General features: G+C 56.6%; 7 protein-coding genes across 7 annotated transcripts; 3 read left to right on the forward strand and 4 right to left on the reverse strand.

The window, feature by feature from the left end:
- The first annotated feature begins 112 nt into the window (after positions 1 to 112).
- On the forward strand, positions 113 to 2,657 carry KVR01_006225 (uncharacterized protein). The gene is made up of 4 exons (XM_044789379.1): positions 286 to 937; positions 1,009 to 1,869; positions 1,944 to 2,497; positions 2,573 to 2,657. Exons 1-3 carry the CDS (start codon positions 806 to 808, stop codon positions 2,244 to 2,246), a joined length of 1,296 nt encoding a protein of 431 aa, XP_044645028.1. The 5' UTR covers positions 286 to 805; the 3' UTR covers positions 2,247 to 2,497; positions 2,573 to 2,657.
- A 5,083-nt stretch (positions 2,658 to 7,740) lies between these two features.
- On the forward strand, positions 7,741 to 9,142 carry KVR01_006282 (uncharacterized protein). Its single transcript, XM_044784182.1, has 2 exons — positions 7,741 to 8,616; positions 8,698 to 9,142. Exons 1-2 carry the CDS (start codon positions 8,369 to 8,371, stop codon positions 8,861 to 8,863), a joined length of 414 nt encoding a protein of 137 aa, XP_044645085.1. The 5' UTR covers positions 7,741 to 8,368; the 3' UTR covers positions 8,864 to 9,142.
- Positions 9,142 to 11,099, reverse strand: KVR01_006431 (uncharacterized protein). The gene is made up of 2 exons (XM_044786211.1): positions 9,370 to 11,099; positions 9,142 to 9,302 (listed from the first exon to the last, which is right to left on the reverse strand). Exons 1-2 carry the CDS (start codon positions 10,938 to 10,940, stop codon positions 9,236 to 9,238), a joined length of 1,638 nt encoding a protein of 545 aa, XP_044645234.1. The 5' UTR covers positions 10,941 to 11,099; the 3' UTR covers positions 9,142 to 9,235.
- Positions 11,100 to 11,342: 243 nt separating this feature from the next.
- Positions 11,343 to 13,761, reverse strand: KVR01_006386 (uncharacterized protein). Its single transcript, XM_044793909.1, has 2 exons — positions 13,511 to 13,761; positions 11,343 to 13,459 (listed from the first exon to the last, which is right to left on the reverse strand). Exons 1-2 carry the CDS (start codon positions 13,638 to 13,640, stop codon positions 11,361 to 11,363), a joined length of 2,229 nt encoding a protein of 742 aa, XP_044645189.1. The 5' UTR covers positions 13,641 to 13,761; the 3' UTR covers positions 11,343 to 11,360.
- Positions 13,762 to 14,001: 240 nt separating this feature from the next.
- On the reverse strand, positions 14,002 to 19,238 carry KVR01_006352 (uncharacterized protein). The gene is made up of 6 exons (XM_044785636.1): positions 18,835 to 19,238; positions 18,600 to 18,681; positions 17,220 to 18,492; positions 16,953 to 17,163; positions 15,705 to 16,891; positions 14,002 to 15,643 (listed from the first exon to the last, which is right to left on the reverse strand). The coding sequence occupies exons 1-6, from the start codon at positions 18,866 to 18,868 to the stop codon at positions 15,431 to 15,433; spliced, it is 3,000 nt and encodes a 999-aa protein (XP_044645155.1). The 5' UTR covers positions 18,869 to 19,238; the 3' UTR covers positions 14,002 to 15,430.
- KVR01_006349 (uncharacterized protein) lies at positions 14,114 to 15,037 on the forward strand (the record flags this gene model as incomplete). The annotated part of the gene is made up of 1 exon (XM_044781768.1): positions 14,114 to 15,037. The coding sequence occupies one exon, from the start codon at positions 14,114 to 14,116 to the stop codon at positions 15,035 to 15,037; it is 924 nt and encodes a 307-aa protein (XP_044645152.1).
- A 1,460-nt stretch (positions 19,239 to 20,698) lies between the features above and the next one.
- On the reverse strand, positions 20,699 to 21,261 carry KVR01_006403 (uncharacterized protein; the record flags this gene model as incomplete). Its single annotated transcript, XM_044782789.1, has 2 exons — positions 20,699 to 20,754; positions 20,856 to 21,261. 2 exons carry the CDS (start codon positions 21,259 to 21,261, stop codon positions 20,699 to 20,701), a joined length of 462 nt encoding a protein of 153 aa, XP_044645206.1.
- Positions 21,262 to 22,154: the final 893 nt, after the last annotated feature.

Below are 22,154 nucleotides of genomic sequence, written 5' to 3' on the forward strand. Positions count from 1 at the left end.
CAAGATCATGCAGCCCGTCAGCCTCTTAGTAAGCTCCGACGCGAAGCTGCTACATATGCTCGCGTTTGAAGTCGGCACCGAATCACCGATTAACCCCGAATTGGGCTTGAGCGTTTCCCACTGTCTGAAGGCACCGTGTATGTCTTCGGACATAGACGGAATACTAGAAGCGAGAACCAGGTAAACCCGAGTTCCAGACTAAAAGCTCCTGGTTGCGAGTTACTTTACAGTGGGTTAGTCATCTGCGATGCTGACATCCTACTCCTTTATTTTTAACTCCTAACGGATTTATAAAGTTGACTATTTAGGTTATAAAGCTCCGAAGACCACCTTTGAGCCAACCACAATCCGACCAACACCCAACCAACTCATCGATGGCTGGCCCCGCGCCTCGAAAAGCCGTACTAGTGGATTGAGGGATTCGGTCTGATCGCGGTGTTTACGGAGTAAGCACTGTCGATGATCTAGCCCGAACAGGAAAACTCAAGCCCCAATTTGCGCACAGCAGGCTACCAGCTGCCCTGGGCTAGGGTAGTGCCGAAGACATACATAGCACAGCATGACTGCACCCGGCGTGTTTCGAAATGCTCCATCACAAACATCATCGCATTGCCTTTGGTACGGAAGCGCAAAAGCATTTGTCATCTATGTTCTGTGTGACTGCGTGTTGGGTTTTGATTTTATTCTACTCATTATGAGTCAGGCCGACTCGGATTACTGAAGACCGTCGCTATTTCATCTCTTCGACCTACAGTTCAGCTTTCAATTGCGTCATCTGGGCAAACCATCGAGACGACCACTTGCAATGACTTCGCCACCAGAGGCATCAGAGTCTCCGGACAGAGATGACAAGGAAACGGTTGAGAAGCATGCACCACCGCCTGGTCCACCCGGCGGAACGCCCCCGCCGAACGGCGGCACGCGGGCATGGCTGCAGGTATGGACTCTGTCTCTTGGAATCTCCCTACCTAATTAAGCAAGAATTAAGCTAAATTGGCGATGTCACAGGTATTTGGTGCTTTTGGCGTCTTCTTCAACACATGGGGGCTGCTCAACACGTTTGGTGTCTTCCAGACGTACTACGAAACCGGCGAGCTCTTCGTCGAGTCCTCGTCCAACATCTCCTGGGTCGGCTCGATCCAGGCCTTCCTCGTGCTCACGGGCGGGCTCATCAGTGGGCCGCTCTATGACAGGGGCTTCCTGCGCGTCCTCATCGCCGTCGGCGCGTTCCTTGTCGTGTTCGGGCACATGATGCTGAGCCTGGCAACGCAGTTCTGGCAGGTGGTCCTCGCCCAAGGCTTCTGCATCGGCCTGGGCGCTGGCCTCATGTTCACGCCCTCCGTCACCGTCTTGCAGTCCTACTTCAGCACCAAGATAGGTCTGGCCTCTGGCATTGCCGCCGCCGGCAGCTCGTTCGGCGGCATCATCTACCCCATCGTGCTGTACCGGCTGGTAGGCGAGATCGGATTCCCCTGGAGCGTGCGCGTCATCGGCTTCATATGCCTGGCCACTCTCATACCGCCGATGGTATTCTTGCGCCAGCGGGTGAAGCCTCCACGAGTTCGTGCCATGTTCGACACCACTGCCTTCTCTGACGGCGGATGGCTCCTGTTTACCTTCGGCTGCCTGCTGGGGTTCGTCGGCCTCTATGTCATGCTTTTCTACCTTTCGTACTACGGGCTGGCGACGGGCACCGTTGATTCGTCTATGGCTTTCTACATTGTGCCCATTTTTAACGCCATGTCCATGTTTGGACGGACTCTGCCCAATTGGCTTTCCGACAAGACGGGCCCGCTCAACGTCCTCATTCCATGTGCTTTGATCTGTGGTTTGCTAGTCCTCTGTATGCAGGCAGTGCACACTCTGGCAGTAAGTGCCTTTTAATCCTGTTTCTGAGACTCCTGGCGAGTCGTAGTGCGCTAGCTGACATGTGTGCTTTTCAGGGTTATGTCTTGATTGCCATCTTTTTTGGCTTCTTTTCCGGTGCTTTCATTGCGCTCCCGACCGTCGTCTACATCATCCTTACGGAGGACAAGTCGAGAATCGGGACGAGAATCGGAATGGGTTTCTCGCTACTTGGTCTGGGTATTATCATCGGTGGTCCAGGCGGTGGGGCGATCCTTGGCGCGGATCAAGACTGGACCTCCACATGGATCTTTGGCGGTGTCATGCTGCTTGCTTCTGGTGCTACCTTGACAATCCTTCGTATTTGGAGGTACGGGGTCAAGTTGAACACTAAGGCGTGAGGCCTGTCGACTGTGGCTTGTTATATACAAGACAATAACCCTTGGGAACGATTGTACTGTGTCCCATTGGTAGGATCGGGCCAAACACTTGGCCCCTTCATCTGCAATCTGAATACTTTAGACACTTTTGAACCAAAGAGGAAACACTTAAGGCGTTACAGGGCTGGTAACAACTACAACTTACGTTATTACATCACTTCCCAGGCTACCTAAGTAGAATGCAAAATATTATTGGTGACTACTGGTAGACGGTAGGGATTTTAGTTTCCTCTAACAACTGTTGAAACCTTAAACCTAGCCTCCGGGGCTGACAACCCAGCATCTAGGACATTCAAGTTGTACCTAGGTACCTTGTGTTATTTTCCGTTGGGAGTGGTATTTTCGCATGGCCTCTTTCTTGCTGCTAGGATCCAGGTTATTGATTCACATGGTAAGTAACAGCTTTGTTTCCAATAGCAGCAATCATATGATGAATATGGATATAAATACCATTGTTGAGGCTGACAGACGACCACCATATATGTGAATCGATCAGGTTGCAGAGAAGCGTTGACTAAGACGTACTCTAAGCCTTGCACAACTTGCCTTTAATCCCTTCCCATGGTGCAATTTCTTCTGTTTCAGTTGACCTGTCATGTTTCCATGCAAATGAATAAAGTGAAGGAACAGAGATGGTCACTGGAGATCAATCTATAAGTTTCAGATACCTATGGCAACGGTTTCCATACTTACATATTGGTGTGTATCATTTGGAGGGTATCAATGATGCCGAGAGAGCTTCATCTTGGAGGTAACAAAGACGGACCGCGGCCACATGTTCATTCTGTGCTCGGTTCGCTTGGTCCTGGCGCTGGACAACCATGCAGAGAAGTTTTGCCCAGCGAAAAGGACGATTGTGGAACAAGCGTGCTGGGCGAAGAACAATCATGGGTGAGGGATGTGATCAAGTGGCCCGCCTTAAAAATCGGCCCCCACCTAGTATCTGGCTGGGTAGATTTGCTAGGAATGCCCATGGTGGGCATTTCGGGAGTTAGGCTTGTGTTATTTGTGGATATTGACTGAAAAATGTCTTCACTAGGACGCTGCATGGATATTCCCTTGTCACTAGTACAGCAATAGATGAGAGAAAGTGTGCGAGACGAGGTGATGATGAGATTAATAGGGCCCGGTACCTTGGTAGTCTCGAGCCCATTCTAATCTACACCCTTTCGAAAGGACCTCCTAGCTAATTCTGTTTGGCCAGCCCGCCACCTCAGAATTTTGGCATGCCAATTTCAGTCAGAATAATAATCGTCGTAGTCGCAATCGTTGATGATGTCCCGGCAGCTGGTCGGGCCGTCATCATCCCAGTATCCTGATTCCATGGAGTATTCCCCTCTTCTGAATATGAAATCAGCCATGCGTAGTTGCTGGAAACTAGAGCGATCTTGCATCACTCTGGTGACAATCTGAGTTGTGTGTTCCTCCTCGTTCGCATCCACCACAATTTGAGTTGTGGTGGGGAGAACCCGTCTTAGGTACTCCAAGATTGGTGTTAACCACGCCCCCCATTCCTCAAAGACATCATCCTGGCTTCTCTGGGGCCATGAGTAAGGAGAGGGAGGGTCTGGCTGCTCGGCAACAACTCCTAGAGCCACAAGGCTGCCGAGAGCGCTGTCCCAGATTTTCGGGTCCATGCGGAAATCGGGGCGATAGGACACTCCCATCGGCCGTAAGACCAAAATCACCTTCCGCATTTTCTCCCTTCTCTTGGGACTGAATGTCATGAGGTTCCATTCGCCGTTGCCGTGAACATTGATTCTGAAAGTATTGCCTCCGTATAGCATTGTCTCCACCTCTTCAGTGATCTGTTGGCAAACAAGAAGGATTCCAGGTAAGGCGCTTCGACGGGACACAGGAACTCCCGGGCGATATCGCTTGCACATAAAGCAATAGTCGTCGGATCGAGAGGACAAGTATTTGTCTTCCGTAGAGCTTCGATCAGACCACTCGTATTCAACATCGTCGTCGTCGTCGTCGTCGTTGCCCGGCCCAGAATGCCCATATTGGCCCTCTCCGTATTGTTCGTCAACTTCCACAATTGGGATGTCTGTCACAGAAATCTGGGTAGTCTCCGGGTCACAGAAAGAGCATTCTTTGATTTTGGAGGAAAAGTAAGTCCCGCCAAGCCCTTCCGCAGTGCTGTCCCAGTGCCAGGGCGGTTCTGACCATGCCTGTGAGCGATGTTGGTCGTAGATATTGCCAAGGCACTCGAAGAGAAGCTTCTGTGGAATACAGAATCTGTAGATCTGCTGGCGGATTTCCAACGGTATGGCTAGTAAAGCACTAGATGTATTCATTCTGGCAATGTGAGCCATGTTCGAACGCGGGGCACGGCCCGTTCTGCTTTGATGGACTTGTCGGTGTCTACATACTCGGCCGATTAGCAGATGAGCTGTAAAAGGGCTACCCTGTATCTTACGTACTCGAGGCCCTATGCGGACCATTTGTGCCGCGAAAGTTGGTCCATGCGAACGAATTGTGATATCGTTCGGGCGATGTTGAGATTGGTTCTCAACGGTGCTGAGTCTCCAGTGAGGAATTCATCCGTCAAGATGAGGGGCTATATAGCGCAGGTCAGCGAGCGTTTGTTGGCGGAAGCGGTCATTCTCTTTTCCGTGCCAACAGTGAGACAAGATCCAGCCGAGACTGGGAATCGAGCGGTGGAAACATTCAGGAAGTTCAAAAGGTGCCCAGATGGGTGCGTGCATTAGTCCGCTGCCCTTCCAATATTTTTGCCATCGGAGTTGAACATAATGCAAACACCTTACTTGGTCAGCAATGCTTGCCCTATCCGTCTCCGTTCATGGTACTGGAAGACGAAACTCTGGCCCTCTCCCACCATACCATCCCCGTGCCAAGCAGATGTCGATAATGACGAGTGCCAGGACAGCAGGGCCTTCGCTTCGTGGCCAGGCTGTTATTACTGGCCTCCGAAGCCATCCTAGATTATTCCTGGCTCATGGCAGTGAAACTTGTGAACGGAGTTTTACCGATGCGTATGCGAAAAGCAAAGGAGCAATGCGTGAGCAAGATCAAACGACCGAGTCACTCTGTGCCATCCTGAAAGCTCCAACATCAGGGAAAGTGGCTTTGATTCGAAGGTTGGGCTGCGCCCGGTTTCACTGCCAGAGCTCGATACGAATGTGACACATGCATGTATCCGTGGGCAGAGAAATTCTCGTTGGGTCTCTTGCATGTTGTGCAAAGCTCAGGCGGGCCAGTTCTGTATGAAAGGCATACACGTGGACCAACCAGCCCAGAGAAGATTGACAAGGCACTGTTGGCAATGTCCATCAACAGGTGCTTACCCGCACCCGAATGTGGACTGTGAACAATTTTACTCCTTCCCCAAGGCCTATGAGTGCGAGACCTAGAGTGGGAACGCCTACGGTTCAATGAATTTAGGTCTAGACAGGGTGATACGTTTGCGGCAAGCCACAATGCTGCTCTGGGTTTACAATCGGAGCTACCGTGGTATCAGCGGAAGTAAGCGACGAAGATCGTAGTTGGAACCATGCGAACACTACTACACTTAGCTCTGGGATACAAGAGAGCGGGAAACCGATAGAACCCTGTGGTTCAGACCATTGACGGCTCAGACCGCTGGAGAACAAGCAATATCAATTGATTGCTTGAATCAGTCTCAGTTTCGGGGTGGTACTTAGTATGATGCCGGTCCTCCTAATGTATTCTACATATTCGCCATCTTCGTACGGGGAACTGCTTTGGGGCCCAAAAGCAAACGAGTGAGATGACTCAGTCCCTAATACATACATACTTGAGCCCAATGTCCTTTGTGTCTGCAACAACAGGAGATGGAAGGAGCGAAGATGCTTGAACCAGACATATTGTATTTCCATGAAACGCCTCCGACTGGCGGTAAACGGTCAATGGAGCGTTGAAATAATAAACACTCAAGGTGGGCCGGTGCTAGCTTACCTAGGTATGTATTTTGATCTCCAAGTTGCCTAGTATGGGGGCACATGGATACGTCCGTTTTTGTGGCTGTGAATCGCCAATCTCACAGATGAAGCCATCATTGGCATTCATGCTTTTCTGTTCCATCTCCCTTCTAACGTTGGCTCTAATTGACACCCGTCAAGCCCTCATATCATTTGATCCCTTCCCAGGGTTAGGATGATCAGACCATTTTGTCATTGGAGTCTTTCAAACGTGACTTGAGAACCATTCTAGCACTCGAAGACGCACCATCGAGGTCTCCCCACAATTCCCACGCAGAAAGAAATGGGGAATGGTTCTCTCTATGACTCGCATTTATCCCGGAAGGACGGTGGCTGGCTTCAGCAATGATAGTACAAGGCACTGGCAGATCTGAGAACGGAACTTGGCTAGAATACTACTAAATATACGCGGACCGAGGCCACACCATGCGGGAAACAATTCTGAAAGGCGCGGAAAACGGGCACTAGACTCGTCGTGGAATAATACATCATGCATGCACGGGCTGGCCCAAACACTCCGGCCGGTTGGAATCCCGCCCGTGGCCCGGCCTGTCCTGGATGGGAACACCGCCGACGAATAAGTGCGATACTTAGGCGACGGTGGGAACAGGCCGGTGGCTGCTCTGTGACAGCCCGTGGGGACGGAGAAATCGACCCAGGGCGCGGCGTTTGGTGTGACCCCCATGCGGCTCCATGCCACGGCGTCACTGCGGCATGAAGCACTGGCAGCCCGGCACTGCGGTCTTGTGCAGGTAGGTGTGCAGGCCAATGGGTTGGTTTCCGGGATCGTGGAGCGGCTGGAGCGATAGGCGCTGGGGAGGAGGGGGGATGTCCTAAGCGAGTTGCATTTTTCGTCTCATGGTTGACTTCATGAATTCTCCGAGGGTGCAGATCGGGTCGTGCATGGTCCGACGATCAGAGTGTCGGATGGGTTTGCCGCGTGCTTGGTGGGCCACTCGACCGACGTCTTGGCAAGGCCTTGTGGTCCCCCAGTCGTGGGCCCCTGTCAAGCAGCCCTGACGAGCGCCGACCGACCCCTGCAGCTCACGGTTTGGGCAAGCGAAGGCGATGATCTGCAAGAGAGTCCAGAGTGGTGGGCTGGGCATGAAAACGACCCCGACCTCTCGTCCTTTGTTGATTAGGTTCGTAGATCATGCTTGGCTGGCCATGGCTGCTGGAGATGGTTCTTGTTGCAAATTGGCGATCATCGTCATCGTTGTCGTCGTCGTCGTCAATGGTGGTTGCTCAATAACGCCCCACCCTCCCCCCCCCCCAAGAGAAAAAAAAAATAGGCATAGGCATAGATAGAAGAATCGAGAAATAGAGGGATGTAACAGCTAAAGGGGGATATGAATAGACATCAAGTACCATGCCACCACATACCTGTGTCAGAGTACCGGCCCACATGTGACACGCCAGGCAAACCAGCCCGCGCGGGCGGCCCGCAGCCACTTCCGCAGAGCCTCAACTCTGTTGCAGGGCCTGGCGGCCCGGCAGTGCGGTGCGTAGCAGCACCAGGATAACTGCTACAGATCGGCAATGTAACCCACACAACTAGGTAGCGAGTGGCTAAGGTTGGGCGGCAGCGCGGTAAGGTTATCAGGCCCCATGGCCATCGCCGTCATGGCTTGCTTGCCGAGAGAGACGGGCGGCCACAAATCTGTCCGACCCAACCCACCCGAGCGCGAAGAGGACCGGGCCTGTCTCAGGTCGCGGCGGAACCAGCCTTTGTCTCCCCTCCCTGGCTGCCGCCTTTCGTCCCATCTTTGTTCCATCATCGCCCATCTTCCTTGCCCTTCTCCTGCCGATCAGCGACCGGATGGCATGCATCCCCTTGGCCTTTGCCTCACATCCATGGCGGCTGTCGTCTGATCGGGAGTCACTATCGGTCGAGTGTTCTCGCCGGGGGGGCTCGACTATAAGACAATACCTCCTCTCTCTGGAAAGACTCTCTGTTTGATGTCCACTCTCACCATCACACTCAACAGTATCAACTCGACTCTTTCCATTCTTTCCAAGTTCTGCGAACTCCTTCCGGTCATTCCCTTCGAATAATAACCAAACACGTTCTTTGCGAGCCGGCTCGATATTTCATTCAACCTTTTTACCACCACCAAAATGAAGACCCAGACCCTCATCATCGCCCTCCTCGCCGCCGCCACTGAGGCAGCCCTGGTCCGCCTACCCAGGCAGAACAACGGCACGGCTGCGGGCGGCGCGGCTGCCGGGGGCGCCGACTTCGGCTCGTGCACACCCACGATGGACTTCCAGACCGGCCGCGCCGAGTTCAACCGCAAGGCCGACGAGGGCACCTTCTTCCCCACCGACGCGACCCTGGTCGGCAACAGCGGCCAGAGCGACGCCCTGTAAGCATCACCCCAGATGTCCTTCCTTCTGCAGCAGTTTAGTAGTATCCCACAGCAAAGGACTAACGCCCACATGCCTAGGAACCCCAACATCATAACCAATTTCATCTGCGACCAGCTGACCAACGTCTGCGGCGCCAACGACGCCGCCGTCTCCCAGTGCGAGGACGCCCAGGCAACGGTCCAGGGGCTGGGCACCAAGGACGCGAGTACTGCTGATGCCTTCAACTCCGCCCTTGGCTTCTAAGGGAGACAATCGGAGCTGCTGGGGTTGTCCGTGTGGCGGGAAAAGCGACGAGGAGCCGTGCGCGTGTATGAGGCCAGGGGCTTGTGTCGAGTTTCCAATCTCCTAGACATATGGGCAGGCTAGAGTTTTCACGCGTTAATGCAGACCCATGACACCACCATCCCATGTGTTTTCCCTTAGTGTTCAGGGGAGAAGGTGCCCGGTGAACAATACGCATGGGCAACAGGTTTCAGAGGAATGCACATACCGAGATGCCAATAGGGCTCACACTGCCGCCAGCATGCACCAAACTTTCGCGTAACAATGTTCCTTACATATGAATTGGTTATATTCGTCAACATCTATGTCATGGTTTTCCGTAAATAAGCTGATCTATGACGAGTCCTTGCACTTGTCGACAACCAAATCCGCCTTGACACCAACAAGCCCATCAAAATACCTAATCATGGGAAAGTTAGCATATACCCACGCAAAAAAAGAGAAGGCAGGATGGGGGAAATACTCACGCCAACAAAGTCCCAACAGGGATCATATCCAGCACCCCCAAGCTGGGATTCGAAGACTCCAGCACGACCCCGCCGAAGAGCACACGGACAAAGTGCTCGCCCCCCTTGGCCCACAGCTCAAAGACGACCTCGCTCCCCATGCCGGGCCAGACCATCACGTCCGCCTGCAGGACACCGAGAAGCCGGCTGACGGACCCGTCGTGCGCGACATTGTGGAACCACAGCGTGCCGTCCGGGCCGCCGCCGCCGCCGCCGCCAGCAGCAGCATCCCGCAGGTGCGCCGCCAGCTCGGCGACCCACACCCCGAGGGAGCTCGCGCTGGCGGCGAGCGCGTCGGGCCCGGCGCCGCGGTACGTGTGGCTGTACTCCCAGTGGCCGAGGCGGTACACCTCGTCCGCCAGGGCCTGCGTGACACACTGCCCCGGCCCCGTGTCGTTGCCGCTGCCGACCCTGCACGGCAGCGGCCGCCCGTGGCACTGCCGCGCCGACAGGTTGTCGTAGTAATGATCAAAACTCTTGTGGAACCCGGAGTCGGAAGGCTCGACGCCCGAGATGCCGTCGAGCGCGGCGTACAGGCCCCCCGCGGCGTCAAAGTGCGCGGCCCAGTCGGCGTTGGTGGCGGGCGACGCGAGGGCGGCGAACCGCGCGGCGGCCGAGGCGCACGCGTACGAGGGCTCGAGGGAGTCGACGCCGGCGGGCTGGATGTGCAGCGGCACCGAGCCCGCCGTGCGCCACATGCCGTTGATGACCATGCCGGCGACCTCGCTCGTGATGACGTTGTTGGTCACCCTGTACTTGACCCTCCGCCGCCAGGCCGGGTCGTCCCGCGACGGGAGGAAGCCCAGGAGGTCGTGGTACGCCCCGTACAGGTCGGCGCCGTGCTGCCACGAGTCGTCGAGCCCCTGCGCCGTGATCTGCGGGAACTGGCACGAGCCCTTGAACCCCTGGGCGGCGGCGCCGAAGGGGTTGAAGCCGCTGGAGCCGGCCCAGTAGGCCAGCGCCGAGGCGTTCCTGCCGGCGTTGGGGTCCGGCGATGACGGGTCTGAAAAGGGCCGGGCGAAGAAGTACAGGCCTTGGTCGTCACAGTCCCAGGTGTAGGACTCGACTGGGAATGAGTTTGCCGCATATGGGGTGCGCTTGTGGTGGCGGTGGATCAGTTCGACATAGACAAGCTCATACTCGTCAGGCGGCACCTTGTACTCGGTGGCCCTGACATGGGGCATGTTGCACCAGTTGTAGGTGCCGTAAGCCTCATCTGGCGTGTGTGACGAGTCGTAGATGAAGCCATACACGCCCGTGGTGCTGTTGCTCACGACATGTGTGAGGTTGTTGATCAGAGTCTGGGCCGGCGGGTGCCAGCTCAGATCAACCGCTGCCATGGTGGGCGATGAAGAATCCCCCTTGGGCAGTTCGGTGGTGGTGGTCGAGACAACCGGCGATTTGTCCCCGGACAGTCGAGGTGGGACGACGTCAGTGCCGCTGAGCAGATACACCAGCAGCACGGTGCTGAGGGCGAGGACGAGCAGCTTCGTCGTCCTGGACGGCCGCGACAGCAGCTTGAGGAAATCCATCCATTCTTGTATGCCGGGACAGACGGCCGGCCCGGTCCCACGTGCGCTGCTCGACTGCCAGTGCCAACAGGTGCGCAGGTTGCACTAGTAAGACGGCGAGGATATTCACCCAGGTGGGCAGGTACTTGAGCAGGTAGTTGGGCGCGGGGCGGATATCGGATGCACAGCATCAGTTGAGATTGCTGCGTTTTAGTGGCGAGGGGATGGCCCGCTGTCCCCGCGGCACACTGGTGCATGGGTACAGGGGTCCACGTGCTGCACCGAACTCGCTGAGTGGTCTGGTCTGGTCTAATGCATGGATTTAGACTGCAAATCTTGGGATGAACACCCCTAGTGCCCAGCCTAAATCTTCCAAACTCCGGCCTGATATTATAGCTTCTGGGGTACTTTATGTTTATAATATGGCTTATAAAACAAGTTTTATTTTTGCGGCGACCTTGGACCTATGGTCCTGACCCGGGAATTCCTGGTCTGTCCCGCGCAGCCCTTCGTGCGGGTCCTCGACCTCTTGTGCCGGAACCACGCCAGCTGCCGCTCATCCCTCGCCGTGTTCTCCAGCATGCCGCTGTCCACCCTCCGGTACCTGATCTCGTACCTAATCCAGCTGTTCAGCCCTGGTTTCGATATACCCAGTGTCGGCAGCGCGACCAGCACCTTCTTCGCAGCCTGCGGACCCGCGCCGGCATAATTGATGTCCCAGATGCCCTGCTCTTTCTCCCACTCCCTCATCTTGAGATACTCGTCACGTTGGGCTTCGTACCCCAGCTCCCTCCACGCCTGCTTGGCCCTGGGCTCCTCCGATGACCCCTCCTTCTCAGCCTCGCGGCGCCGCCGGACCTCTTGGACGGCTCTTTCGTGGTCGCCGCCCGTGTAGATGGCAGGCAGCGTGTACCTGACCTTGCCCGGGGCGTGGTGCTTCAGCAGTGCCGCCAGCTTTGCGCGCGCCCGGTCGTCGGGCAGGGAGTCGCGGAAGGCCTTGGCGTATCTGGCCTCGAAGGGGGCAACCGCCGCGTGCACGCTGGACCGGTTGCGGACTCGCACCCAGAACCGCCCGTCCCATAGCTGCCAGGGCTTCCACAACGGCCAACGCCACACCTCCGGCCGCCGGCGCCAGCGTTCGCGGATGCTTAACCTCCCGAACGAACAGACGGGGGGCGGCCGTCCGGACACGTAGGGCTCGCGGGTGAGGTACCAGCTCATTGGTGCGCCGGGGTCAGATGAGGTCCGCACGGGAAGGAAGTGTACGCTGGAGACATTGAAGGCCTTGGGGTGCTCCGGGTAGGTGGATGGGTCATCGTTGAGGGACGGAAATAGGCGTACCACTTGGTTCTGGAGGCTGGTCGCAAACGTACCTGGCTGCTCGGGTGTCACCATGGCAATGAGACGCTTGAGGAGCAGGCCGGCAATGTAGCGATAGCGTTCCAAGCGTCTTGTGCGCCGTGCCCGAGGGTTGAGCCCGCGACGGCTGCGAGGGATCCGGAACGATGGGAGCTGCACAACGACGGTGCCTGCTATAGACTCGAAATCACGGACCATGGTCCGGGCCAAGAGTCGGTCCACCTCGGCCTCTTCAAGCTCTGCCCGTCCCCGCAGGCGGCGGGACATATCCAGAATGGCCGGCTTTTGCAACGGTGCTGGCAGGGTGTGATGTCTGTGCACATGTCTCACGGCGTTTCTCATCGTCAGAGTCGCGTCCTGGTTCGTGGCATCCTCAAACCACGGCACCCTGTTGGCCTCGCAGGTTGCAATCAGCCTGTCCTTGCTGAACTCGAGCAAGGGCCGGTAGACAAAGACACCACCGTCCTCTATTTTTGGAGGTGCTACAGGAAGCATCATCTGCATCCTCGGCACGTATGAGTCGAGCTCGTCCTCGAGATAGGCACTAAAAGGGGTGCCCTCTAACCGCTCCCTCGCCAGGACCTCGGGATCTATATCAGCCATTATGTCATGCCTGATGGATCTCAGGTCCCCTTTCATAGGACGGTAGTTGATCATGGGGAACCTGGACGACTGGTCGTCTATCAGGCCGCTCTGGTATGCCCCGTGGATATCGTAGCTCTCGGGGATGTCGGCGGCGGGACGCATGCCCAGCAGACCAGCGGCGCCGTGGCCGGATACCAACCTCATGAGCACCGTCTCGTACTGGTCGTCCTCGTGGTGCGCAAAGAAGAGCGACGCCATTCTTGCCTTGGCGCACATGACGGCCATCTTGCGGTAACGGAGGCGGCGTGCGACAGTCTCAAAGTTGGGTAGCTCCTTGGGGTGAGAATACCCCGAGCCTTGCAAGAAGTCTTTCCAGCCGATGCTCATCACGTGGGTCTTGAGGCCGAGGCTGGCCAGGCTGGCGTGGACGGCCTCGGCCTCCAAGTCGCTCCCCTCGCGCGTGCGGTGATCTACTATCATGCAATGGTAGGCGCCGACGGGGTTGTCAGCAACCTTTATGACATGACGGTCCTTGTGCAGTTGCGAGCAGAGATATGCCAGGGCCATGGAGTCGACCCCCCCGCTGATGGCCAGACCTGCGTGACATGTCAGTCGACCAGAACAGGGAAGGACTAGAACTATCATACCAACAGGACGGGCCTGACGGCCACGGGAGCCGGGGAACCTGGGGAGGCATATCGCCCGGACGGCATCGACAAACTCGGCGACGCTGACCGGTTTAGCAGTGCGGTGGAGCACCTGTGGTATGGAGCTCATGTCTCCCGGGCATATAATGGTACATGGCTGATCATGGCATCTTCAAGACATTGGGGTATCTGTTGCAAATGAGCCTTCGAGAATTTACGAATTGAATGTGTCCTTCGTAGGTAAATGTACACCACCTGCGGGCCTTGGAGGAGCTGCTGGAGCTTCCGAAGCTCGGGGGGCAGGCATGACCTCACAGCCTGCAGGGTCCAGGCGCCCCAGGGTCGCAGACCGCCAGCGCCGACTCGGAGCCGATGAAATTCGAGATGGTGACCCAAGCAAGCCAGCCAATTCTACCAAAACCACAAAATGCCGCCCACCATATGATATAACCACGAACTCCCAGATCCCTCCCGCCCGTCTCTCCTCGAACTCGTCTCCGACCTGCGAACCTGCCAATTGACCCCCCCCCCCCCCGAGAAACTGCCCCCAAAGAAGTAGAAGAAGAAGAAAAGAAAAAAAGGCGAAGCAGCCGCTCACCCAAAATGTCCTCCTCCCCGGCCAACCCGCCCTTCACCCACGCCCTGCTCGCAGGCGGCGCCGCCGGCACGACGGTCGACCTGGCCCTCTTCCCCCTCGACACGCTCAAGACGCGCCTGCAGTCCTCGGAGGGCTTCTTCGCCTCGGGCGGGTTCAGGGGCATCTACCGGGGCGTTGGGTCCGCGGCCCTCGGGTCCGCGCCCGGCGCCGCCTTCTTCTTCTGCACGTACGAGGCGACCAAGTCGGCGCTGGCCGAGGCGCGGCGGGCTGGCGGTGGTGGTGGTGGTGGTGGTGGGGCGGTGGACCACATGCTCGCCGCGTCCCTGGGCGAGGTCGCCGCCTGCGCCGTCCGCGTGCCCACCGAGGTCGTCAAGCAGCGCGCCCAGGCGGGCCAGCACGGCGGCTCCTCGCTGTCGAGCCTGCGGGCCATCCTGGCGCGGCGCGCAGAGGTCGGGCTGCCCGGCGTGTGGCGCGAGCTCTACCGCGGGTGGGGCATCACCATCCTGCGCGAGGTGCCCTTCACCGTGATCCAGTTCCCGCTGTGGGAGGCCATGAAGTCGTACTCGCGCGCCAGGAAGAGCCAGGGCGGCGCTGGTGGTGGCGGTGCGGCGGGGACAACAAGCACGGCAGACGTCAGCGCCGCCGAGTCCGCGCTGTACGGCAGTGTGTCTGGCGGTGTGGCCGCCGCGGTCACCACGCCGCTCGACGTGCTCAAGACCAGGGTCATGTTGAGCACCGAGCGCCAGAGGGTCTGGGACATCGTCACGGGTATCCTGCGGCAGCACGGTGTGCGGCCCTTCTTTGCGGGCATCGGCCCGAGGGTCATGTGGATCAGCATTGGCGGTGCCGTGTTCCTGGGTAGTTACCAGTGGGTCATCAACTCCCTCGAGCGTGGCACGGTAAGAAGAGCCGAGTCCACTTCACCTTGAGGATATTGGAGACTGTAAGATGGAAACATGTCTGCTACGGTGGGCCTGGGCAGAGGCCACAAACGAGCATCCGCCATCCAAGGGTCCCAGGAGAGGGCGGCAGTGCACAGGACAGCTGGGCCATGTCCCAGGGCGAGATGCTCGCTCGCACCTCGGAACATGCGCGTGCGCGCATTTGGGTTGAGCAGTCGAAAGCGCCAGGGGCATCAACATTAAACCCCGAGATCTTCTCAAAGAAAATCGCTCCGCCACTATGTACATTATGTACCAAGACCCAAATGGTCTATCGAAGAAGATACCCCTATAGACAGGCCGAAGAATAGAGTCACCTCCACCCAGGATGCGCTCATGCCAGTTAAATCCCATCGCCGAGCCGTGCAACAGATCATGCATCTAAGCTTCTGCGGCTGCGGTAGCTTGCCCAGCCAAACCTTCACTGGCAAGAGGAGCAGGTGCCGGATTCTCTTCCTCCGGAGCTGCTGGCTGCTCAGGCGGTGGCAACGGGATCTCCTTCTTTCCATTGGCCTTGTAGTACAGAACAACGTCGTTACCGCCCTTCCATATGTAAGCACGCAGGGTTGCAAGGGTCATGTTGATTGGCAGGAGCTGCAGACCGTGTCAGTAACAAGGGGTCCGTTATTCTTGGACGCCAAACTGGGCGACTCACCTGCTCGTTACAGTAGAGCTCGAGGTACTCCTCGGCCTTCATCACATCGGGGTTGGGTTCTGCGTCGTTTTCCGGCTGCTCAAAGGTGGGATCGATCCTCTCCGCCACGTACGCCAAGATCTTCTTCACGCGAAGCATCTTGTTGGCGTTCAGGCGATTGTTTCCATCCGCAGACGTAAGGCTGGGTAATCCCGAATCTGGCCACGGGTTCAAAACGAACGACACCTTCACAGGCTCCTTCTGTGGAACAGTGTTGAGCAGTAGTACCTCGCCGAGCCACTGCGGCGCACACTTCTCAATGATATCGGCGTCGATGCCGACCGTCTCGATCGTCCCGCGGTATAGTTCCGCACTGCCCCCCGAAGTCTCCTCTTGGATGATCACCTTTGTCCCTGCTGGTAGCTTGAGCACCGGTGTTTCATTGGTGAGGCTCGGCGTCACTCTTGTCTCGATGACTTTTTCTGGACTATCGATCAATTGCTTCGCATACTCATCCTGGATCTTTTCGACCACGCCGAGGAAGTTGTCGTCGTACTCCTTCTCCGGTTCATGATTCGATGATGATTCTGATTCCGCTGTTTTCTCCTCTGTGATTGCTGGCTTATCTGTTGCTGTTGATGAGGCCGATCGTCCAAGCTTTTTGGTGCCGAATGTCATGTTCATACGGAACTTCTTGGTGAAAGGCGTGCTGGGCTGCTTGGCGTCGCCCTTGTCTTTTTCCTTTTCCTTCTCTTTCTCCTTCTCCTTGTCATTGTCTTTGCCATTTTCGGCCGGCTGTTCAGCTGGGGTCGTCGCAGGTTTGGCAGCCTGGTTGGCGTCCGCTGACACTATCGCATTGGTGAAATAGTCTTCCCTTTCCTGGGACGGTCGACTGGCTGAAGATGTCCTCTTGTCCACACCTTCCTCCTTGACCCCAGGGAGACCCGGAGTAGCCATCCCGATGCCCATGCCTGGTGTCATCGGTGGGTATTGCGAGCCATTAGCTCTAGGAGTCATGGGGGACTCAACCGCCTGGTCAAAGTTTGGGAAGGTAGGAATTACGACGCTGATCGGAGGTCTCGTCTTCGCTGCTGCGATATTCTTCTCGACCGTCTCGTTCAACTTGGCGCGATGGGCCTCGTCGCGCCTGATCTCTTCATCGATGAGTTTTGAGAAGAGATACCTCAGGATCCACTTCCCATGGTTGACTTTCAACTGGTGTCAGCAATTTCGGCTACCTGCACAGAATTAACAAGGCAATCGGCTTACTTCTTTGATCTTCCCTGAAATCGACAGGCTCATCCAAGACCAGCTCATCGGCATAAAGCTCTGCGTCAAAGCAGTTGAAGGGTTCCAAGACGACGGTGAGATTTCCAGAGCTGGTGTCGACCGAACACCAGGGTGACACGTTCTCGAGGCTATTAACCAGGGGCTCCACATCCTCAAGGTGCTTCTTTCCAAAGCTCTGGACTGGTTTACACTACACCAAGTGCTGGTCAGCATCATGGGTTATACCATCGAAAGGACGTTACTGACCTGTATTAGATCCCACAGCAGAACGTCTCCCGCCGTGTCCAGAGTAAGTACCCGCCGCTTGTCAGCCAGTAAGCGATGCTTGACCAGGCCAAAGAGACCCTCAATTGTCTCCTCTGGTACGTGCTGTATGGGCTCCAAAACATTGACAACAGACTCGATCGTTTGTGTGTCAGCATCTGCACCCGGGGAAAGCTCCGGCGCGGGGAGTCTCGCTGTGTTGGATATCCTGAGGATGGACCTTGCTGGGATTTCCTTGGGTTTGCCATTAGCAACCAGGGATGATTTCGAGGGCGGCAGATTGGCTGCGATCGAGGCTCGTTGTTGTTTGAAAGGTTCCGGCAGAGGGATATCGGCCCCTGTGTCGATGCTATGCCAGCGGTTGATGGATGACCTCTGTGTGGCCGTCCACATGTAGTCGCCCGCTGCCACTACTCTGAATACCGTATCATGCTCTTGAGCGACGGCGAGGGAGAGGCCCTCGTCCATCTCACCCATGGTCCCCCGCACGTCAGTCTTTGCGATCAAGCCAGAGCGGTCGGTGCTGTAGAAGACGGAGAGCTCGGGGTCCTCTGAGTAGAGCGACCAGACACTGTCGTTGTGCATGGTGAGGGTGTGCATACAGCGACCCGCAGTGATGCTCCAGACCTTGACTGTCTGATCCGCGCTGCCTGTCATGACCATATCGCCGGCGGCGCTAAGCAATATAGAGCGGATGTTAGACGTGTGGCCGCGGAACTTGGTGATTCGTTTCCCAGCCCTGGGATCCCAGAGATGCAAGATGGACTCGGGCCCGCCGTAGGCCAGCATGTTCTCGGTGGTGCTGAGCGAGTAGACCGAGCCCTTCTCTGGAACCTCCTCGCCTTTGGTGTCGATCTCGAGGGTCTTGCCGCCGCCATTCAGGTCCCACAAATACACCTTCCGATCAAAACCGCCGGTGGCAACCCAGGAGGACTGCTGCCCCGGCGATGCGACACACTTGACATAGTCGGCATGTTCTCCGATCTTGTGAGGTTCGTCGTTCTGGTTTGCGTGTGGCCTCCACAGCTTGACGATCTGGTCCTGGGAGGCAGTGATGACGGCGGCGTTATTCTGGGCCAGAGCGATATCGCAGATCCAATTGGTATGTGCGAGTGTCTGGGCTCGGAACTTGGTGGTGTTGTTGGACTTTGAGGCGTCGTTGGACGTCGAGTCGGTCGTGGAGGAGAGGCCCTTGCCATTCAGATCGAGGTTCAGGTCCCATGCGCACACGGTACCGTCGCGACCTCCGGAGTAGCTGCAGGGCAGGAACGAATGTGGTCAGCAAGACTCGGGGCATGCGCGGGTTCAGGGGTGTTCGGTTGGGATTGGCGAGTGCATTGCGCGCGAGGATCGGGGGCTCACAGGATTGACTGGTCGCGGTTGACAGCGAGGCCATTGACACCGAGCTTGTGGCCTCCGGCCTGTTTGTCGGCGCGTTCGAGAACTGGGAAGCGGGCGCATGAAGTCAGAGACAGCACTCCGGGACGGTGAAACGGTGGCATGCCCCATGGATATTGCTCGCATGCAACCACTGCTGCGCAACAGCTGCCACGTGCGGGGTCCAGGGCCGCCTGGCGGGCGCAAGGGGAACACATACCGTAGCTGATTCTTTGACGTGCCTTCTTGGCCATCACGGAATAGATGTGGGTGTGGTGGACATGTGGGTAAGTTGCTGCAAGAAGGGGCTTGTGTATATCCGGAGATATCGGCGGGCTGGAGGGTAATGGCGCAGCGCCGCACACACACAAGAACAGCACACCAAGGTCAAGAGTTGTGCCTGCCTGCGAGTGGATTTGGCCTTGAAGCTGGCCCCCTTTTGGACGTGGTCAACAGCAGGCTTGGCAATTGCAGCGATCACGAAAGAGAGACAGAGACAAGAGACAGTGAAGCAGCGAGTGATGAGAGTATTACGGTAGGACATGCAAGCGAAGAAGGATGAAGATCCCCATGGGCTACCACACTGGCAGTTTGGCAGTATAGGGATCCATCGCTCGGAATGGCTGGTTGATGGGGTGGATCTCGCATCATTTGGCTGGACTGTGTAGTCTGGTAGTGTGCTCGACAGGCTACAGCACCACCCTGCCCACCGTAGCAGCACTTGACCCGCAGCGTCACTTGCTCCACTCCACCCTCACCCCTCCCACTCCCACCTTCCAAGTTCCCACTGCACTAGTCTGTCGCGTGGGGAAGCTGCACCGCAGATGGGGCTCTGGGTCTCTGGGGTGAACCTGCATCTGTCTGGCTGCAGTGTCTCTCTGTTGTCGGGGTTGACTACCCATTATCTTCTGGTTGCATGCCTGGGTAATTACTCAAGTAAGTACCCATGTCTTACAGGACCAACCAACCAGCCAACCAAGGCCTCGGCCAGCCTGCTTGAGGACCCCTGCGAGATAGCACGTTACCGGTGGGCTGGAGCGCTTGGGGGACAAGCAGAATCACCGACGCAATTCCGGAAGCCGGGCGCACCACTGACACCTCATGCGATGCTGTTCTAGAACATCCCAACCCTCCAAAGGCGAGACATGGCATTACATGGCCCTCCAGGAATGGCAGGGGCGCACGCAGGTGGCAGGTTTTGTTTTCGGGGGCCAGGGGCCAGCAGCTCAGACGACGACCAGGCCCAAGCCCGTGGCAGGATTCAGCCAACGGGCAGGACGATGGCTGGATCGCCCGTACCCCGCTACACCGGCCTGGGGGGAAGCAAACCCCCTCAGGGATTGCCCAGCTCCCTGAAGAGTCAATTGGACCCCTAGGGCCATTGTACGTAATCGTACAGTAGGCCCTGTTACTTCCTCTTGCGTGGAGGCACCCCCCTGCCCCCTTCCCCCAGGGACTTCAAATATGTCAGCTTCTTGACTGGGGTTTATGAAGATGCTTATTATGCTCTGTGGGTAAATGCAACGACCTCAGGCAGCTGATTCAAGCATTGGAGCTTGGACTCTCTCCCCACAACCCTCGAGCCACTGGGGTAGAGGCATGGCAAGACTGGATCAGGGTTCGACTTATAGAGTTGCACCAAAGCACCCAAGCCATGCAAAGCAGCGTGCCATCGGACGGGCCGTATGATCTGCCAAACCCTGTCTGGGTTCAACAGGCGCTGCTCACTCGTCATGGGTTTGAACTATGCTAGGTACTACAGCCACCGAGCAGTCGATATCAAACCTTGGTGATGCACAATACATTAGAAATCTAGTGGTATTTCAAGTTTAATTTACCTTAAATCAAGTTCAGACAATCGCCTGGGATGCAAGCCCTGGGCTCTACAGACAACCTCAACGCCATCGCTTTCCTTTTTGACAACCGCACCTGACTGACACACAATAATCAAGTTGCGTCCACCATGGACGCGTCCAAATTTCTGCACTGTTCTTAAAAGCCCACCTCGCTGTGGTCTGACATACCCCGGCCAAGCTTCTCGGACCCGGTCATGGCCAGGTCCACATAACCAGTCTTTTCTAGGCTCATATGAGCTCGATCGGATGTGCGAGTTTCCAAAACGACCTCGGGGTGGATGCGCCTGTAGTCAGAACCAAGAGCCAGTCAGCAAGAGTCACTACATGTCTTTCTCCACCCGCCTGACCGATAGGACGGTAAACGTCCCCCCAGACGCCGACATACCTGAGTCGTTGGTGAGATCAGAGAGCGAACCGCTCCTCCCAGCAGCCAGGCCCATAGGGGAGCCCGCCGTGCTGTTGCTGTTGTTGTTGCTGCTGCCGCTGCTGCTCCCGGGCGCGCCGACCGGCCCCAGCCGCTCGGCCAGCTCGGCCCGCTTGGCACACTGGTCGCAGAGCGTCGGGATCGGCCTGATGGCCTTGACTTTCCGGCAGGGGAAGGCGGCCTTGTAGTACTCTGGCGTCGAGGTCATGCTCTTGCTCGTGTCGAACAGGAAGACGGGCTTTTCGGCGGTCAGGTCGCCGCGGTTGGTGGGTTCTTGTTCGTGGGCCCCTCGGGCAACGGAGCACTCGCTCACGTTCTGGAACTGCTTGTGCTCGCAGCGGGTCATTGTGTAGACGAATACACACATTTTTAAGGGGATTTGCTGGATTCAAGTTGCTTGAATGTGAAGTCGGGCTGTTGTCAGCTTGGTGAGTACTCGTTGAGAGAAAATGTGCTCAGTAAGTGAAGATTTATTTGACCTCTAGGTCAGAAGTTTGGGAAGAACGTGACAGTAACCACACAAGGTGCGACTTTCTTGCTGGGCTGTACATATGTAACCTTGGAGCTTCCGTGGTTGGTGAATCGTGGTGTTGCGAGCTTCATAATGGGACTTTGTTGAAGACGACAATGGTTGAATAGCGACACTGAACAATGGCCCATTCTGATCCTTTGTGACAAATGTGACTTTGAGACAACCCTTTGTCCCAGAACTTTCAATCATCACTCTCGACAGCCCAGCATGACATCAGCCGTTGTCAGCCAGTTGCGCAACATGCCCGGAAAGCTACGCATTCAGGAGGCCGCGCTCCGTGGCGTCGGTGATGGCTGGCGCAAGAAAACGACACAGGTTGCACCCGTACCACGAGAGGGTTGCGTCATTTATCACCCAAACTTCTCCTCCCTCCCCCTCCTCCTCCTCCTCCTCCCTCTACACTACACTGTTACACTGAGTGTAGTGAACGGCAACCCTGCCCTCGGGGTGGTTCGAAAGTGAGAAGACTGTTCCGCATCGGGTTGTGACCGTGGAAATGATTGGTGATGCCGTCTGAAGTCTTACTGATCGTGAGAGGGATTCACAGGCAAGGTTTGTGACTCGATGCAGGAATGCCGTCATAGAAACAAAGCTGGCCAAAGTGGTCACCGAGCCACGCGACTCAATCCTCCCATCACATCCGCATCCGGACTCATTACAATTCATTCCGTTTGGCTCGAGTACACCCAGGCATGTGCTCGAATATTGGCCAGGGATCGGTGAAACGG

The sequence above is a fragment of the Diaporthe batatas genome (assembly GCF_019321695.1).
Source record: "Diaporthe batatas strain CRI 302-4 chromosome Unknown Contig00006, whole genome shotgun sequence".
Taxonomy (NCBI): domain Eukaryota; kingdom Fungi; phylum Ascomycota; class Sordariomycetes; order Diaporthales; family Diaporthaceae; genus Diaporthe; species Diaporthe batatas.

Excerpts from the sequence above, each read along its gene's own strand:
- KVR01_006352 (XM_044785636.1), bottom strand. The coding sequence starts at position 18,868 with ATGGCCAAGAAGGCACGTCAAAGAATCAGCTACG. Across the intron at positions 18,682-18,834 it reads ACGTCAAAGAATCAGCTACG|TTCTCGAACGCGCCGACAAA; the intron begins GTATGTGTTCCC and ends CCCGCTTCCCAG. Across the intron at positions 17,164-17,219 it reads TGCTGTGGGATCTAATACAG|TGTAAACCAGTCCAGAGCTT; the intron begins GTCAGTAACGTC and ends CACTTGGTGTAG.
- KVR01_006225 (XM_044789379.1), top strand. The coding sequence starts at position 806 with ATGACTTCGCCACCAGAGGCATCAGAGTCTCCGGACAGAGATGACAAG. Across the intron at positions 938-1,008 it reads GCACGCGGGCATGGCTGCAG|GTATTTGGTGCTTTTGGCGT; the intron begins GTATGGACTCTG and ends GCGATGTCACAG. Across the intron at positions 1,870-1,943 it reads AGGCAGTGCACACTCTGGCA|GGTTATGTCTTGATTGCCAT; the intron begins GTAAGTGCCTTT and ends TGTGCTTTTCAG.
- KVR01_006431 (XM_044786211.1), bottom strand. The coding sequence starts at position 10,940 with ATGGATTTCCTCAAGCTGCTGTCGCGGCCGTCCAGGACGACGAAGCTG. Across the intron at positions 9,303-9,369 it reads CCTGTTGGGACTTTGTTGGC|GTATTTTGATGGGCTTGTTG; the intron begins GTGAGTATTTCC and ends TCCCATGATTAG.
- KVR01_006386 (XM_044793909.1), bottom strand. The coding sequence starts at position 13,640 with ATGAGCTCCATACCACAGGTGCTCCACCGCACTGCTAAACCGGTCAGC. Across the intron at positions 13,460-13,510 it reads CCGTCAGGCCCGTCCTGTTG|GTCTGGCCATCAGCGGGGGG; the intron begins GTATGATAGTTC and ends CATGTCACGCAG.
- KVR01_006282 (XM_044784182.1), top strand. The coding sequence starts at position 8,369 with ATGAAGACCCAGACCCTCATCATCGCCCTCCTCGCCGCCGCCACTGAG. Across the intron at positions 8,617-8,697 it reads AGCGGCCAGAGCGACGCCCT|GAACCCCAACATCATAACCA; the intron begins GTAAGCATCACC and ends CCACATGCCTAG.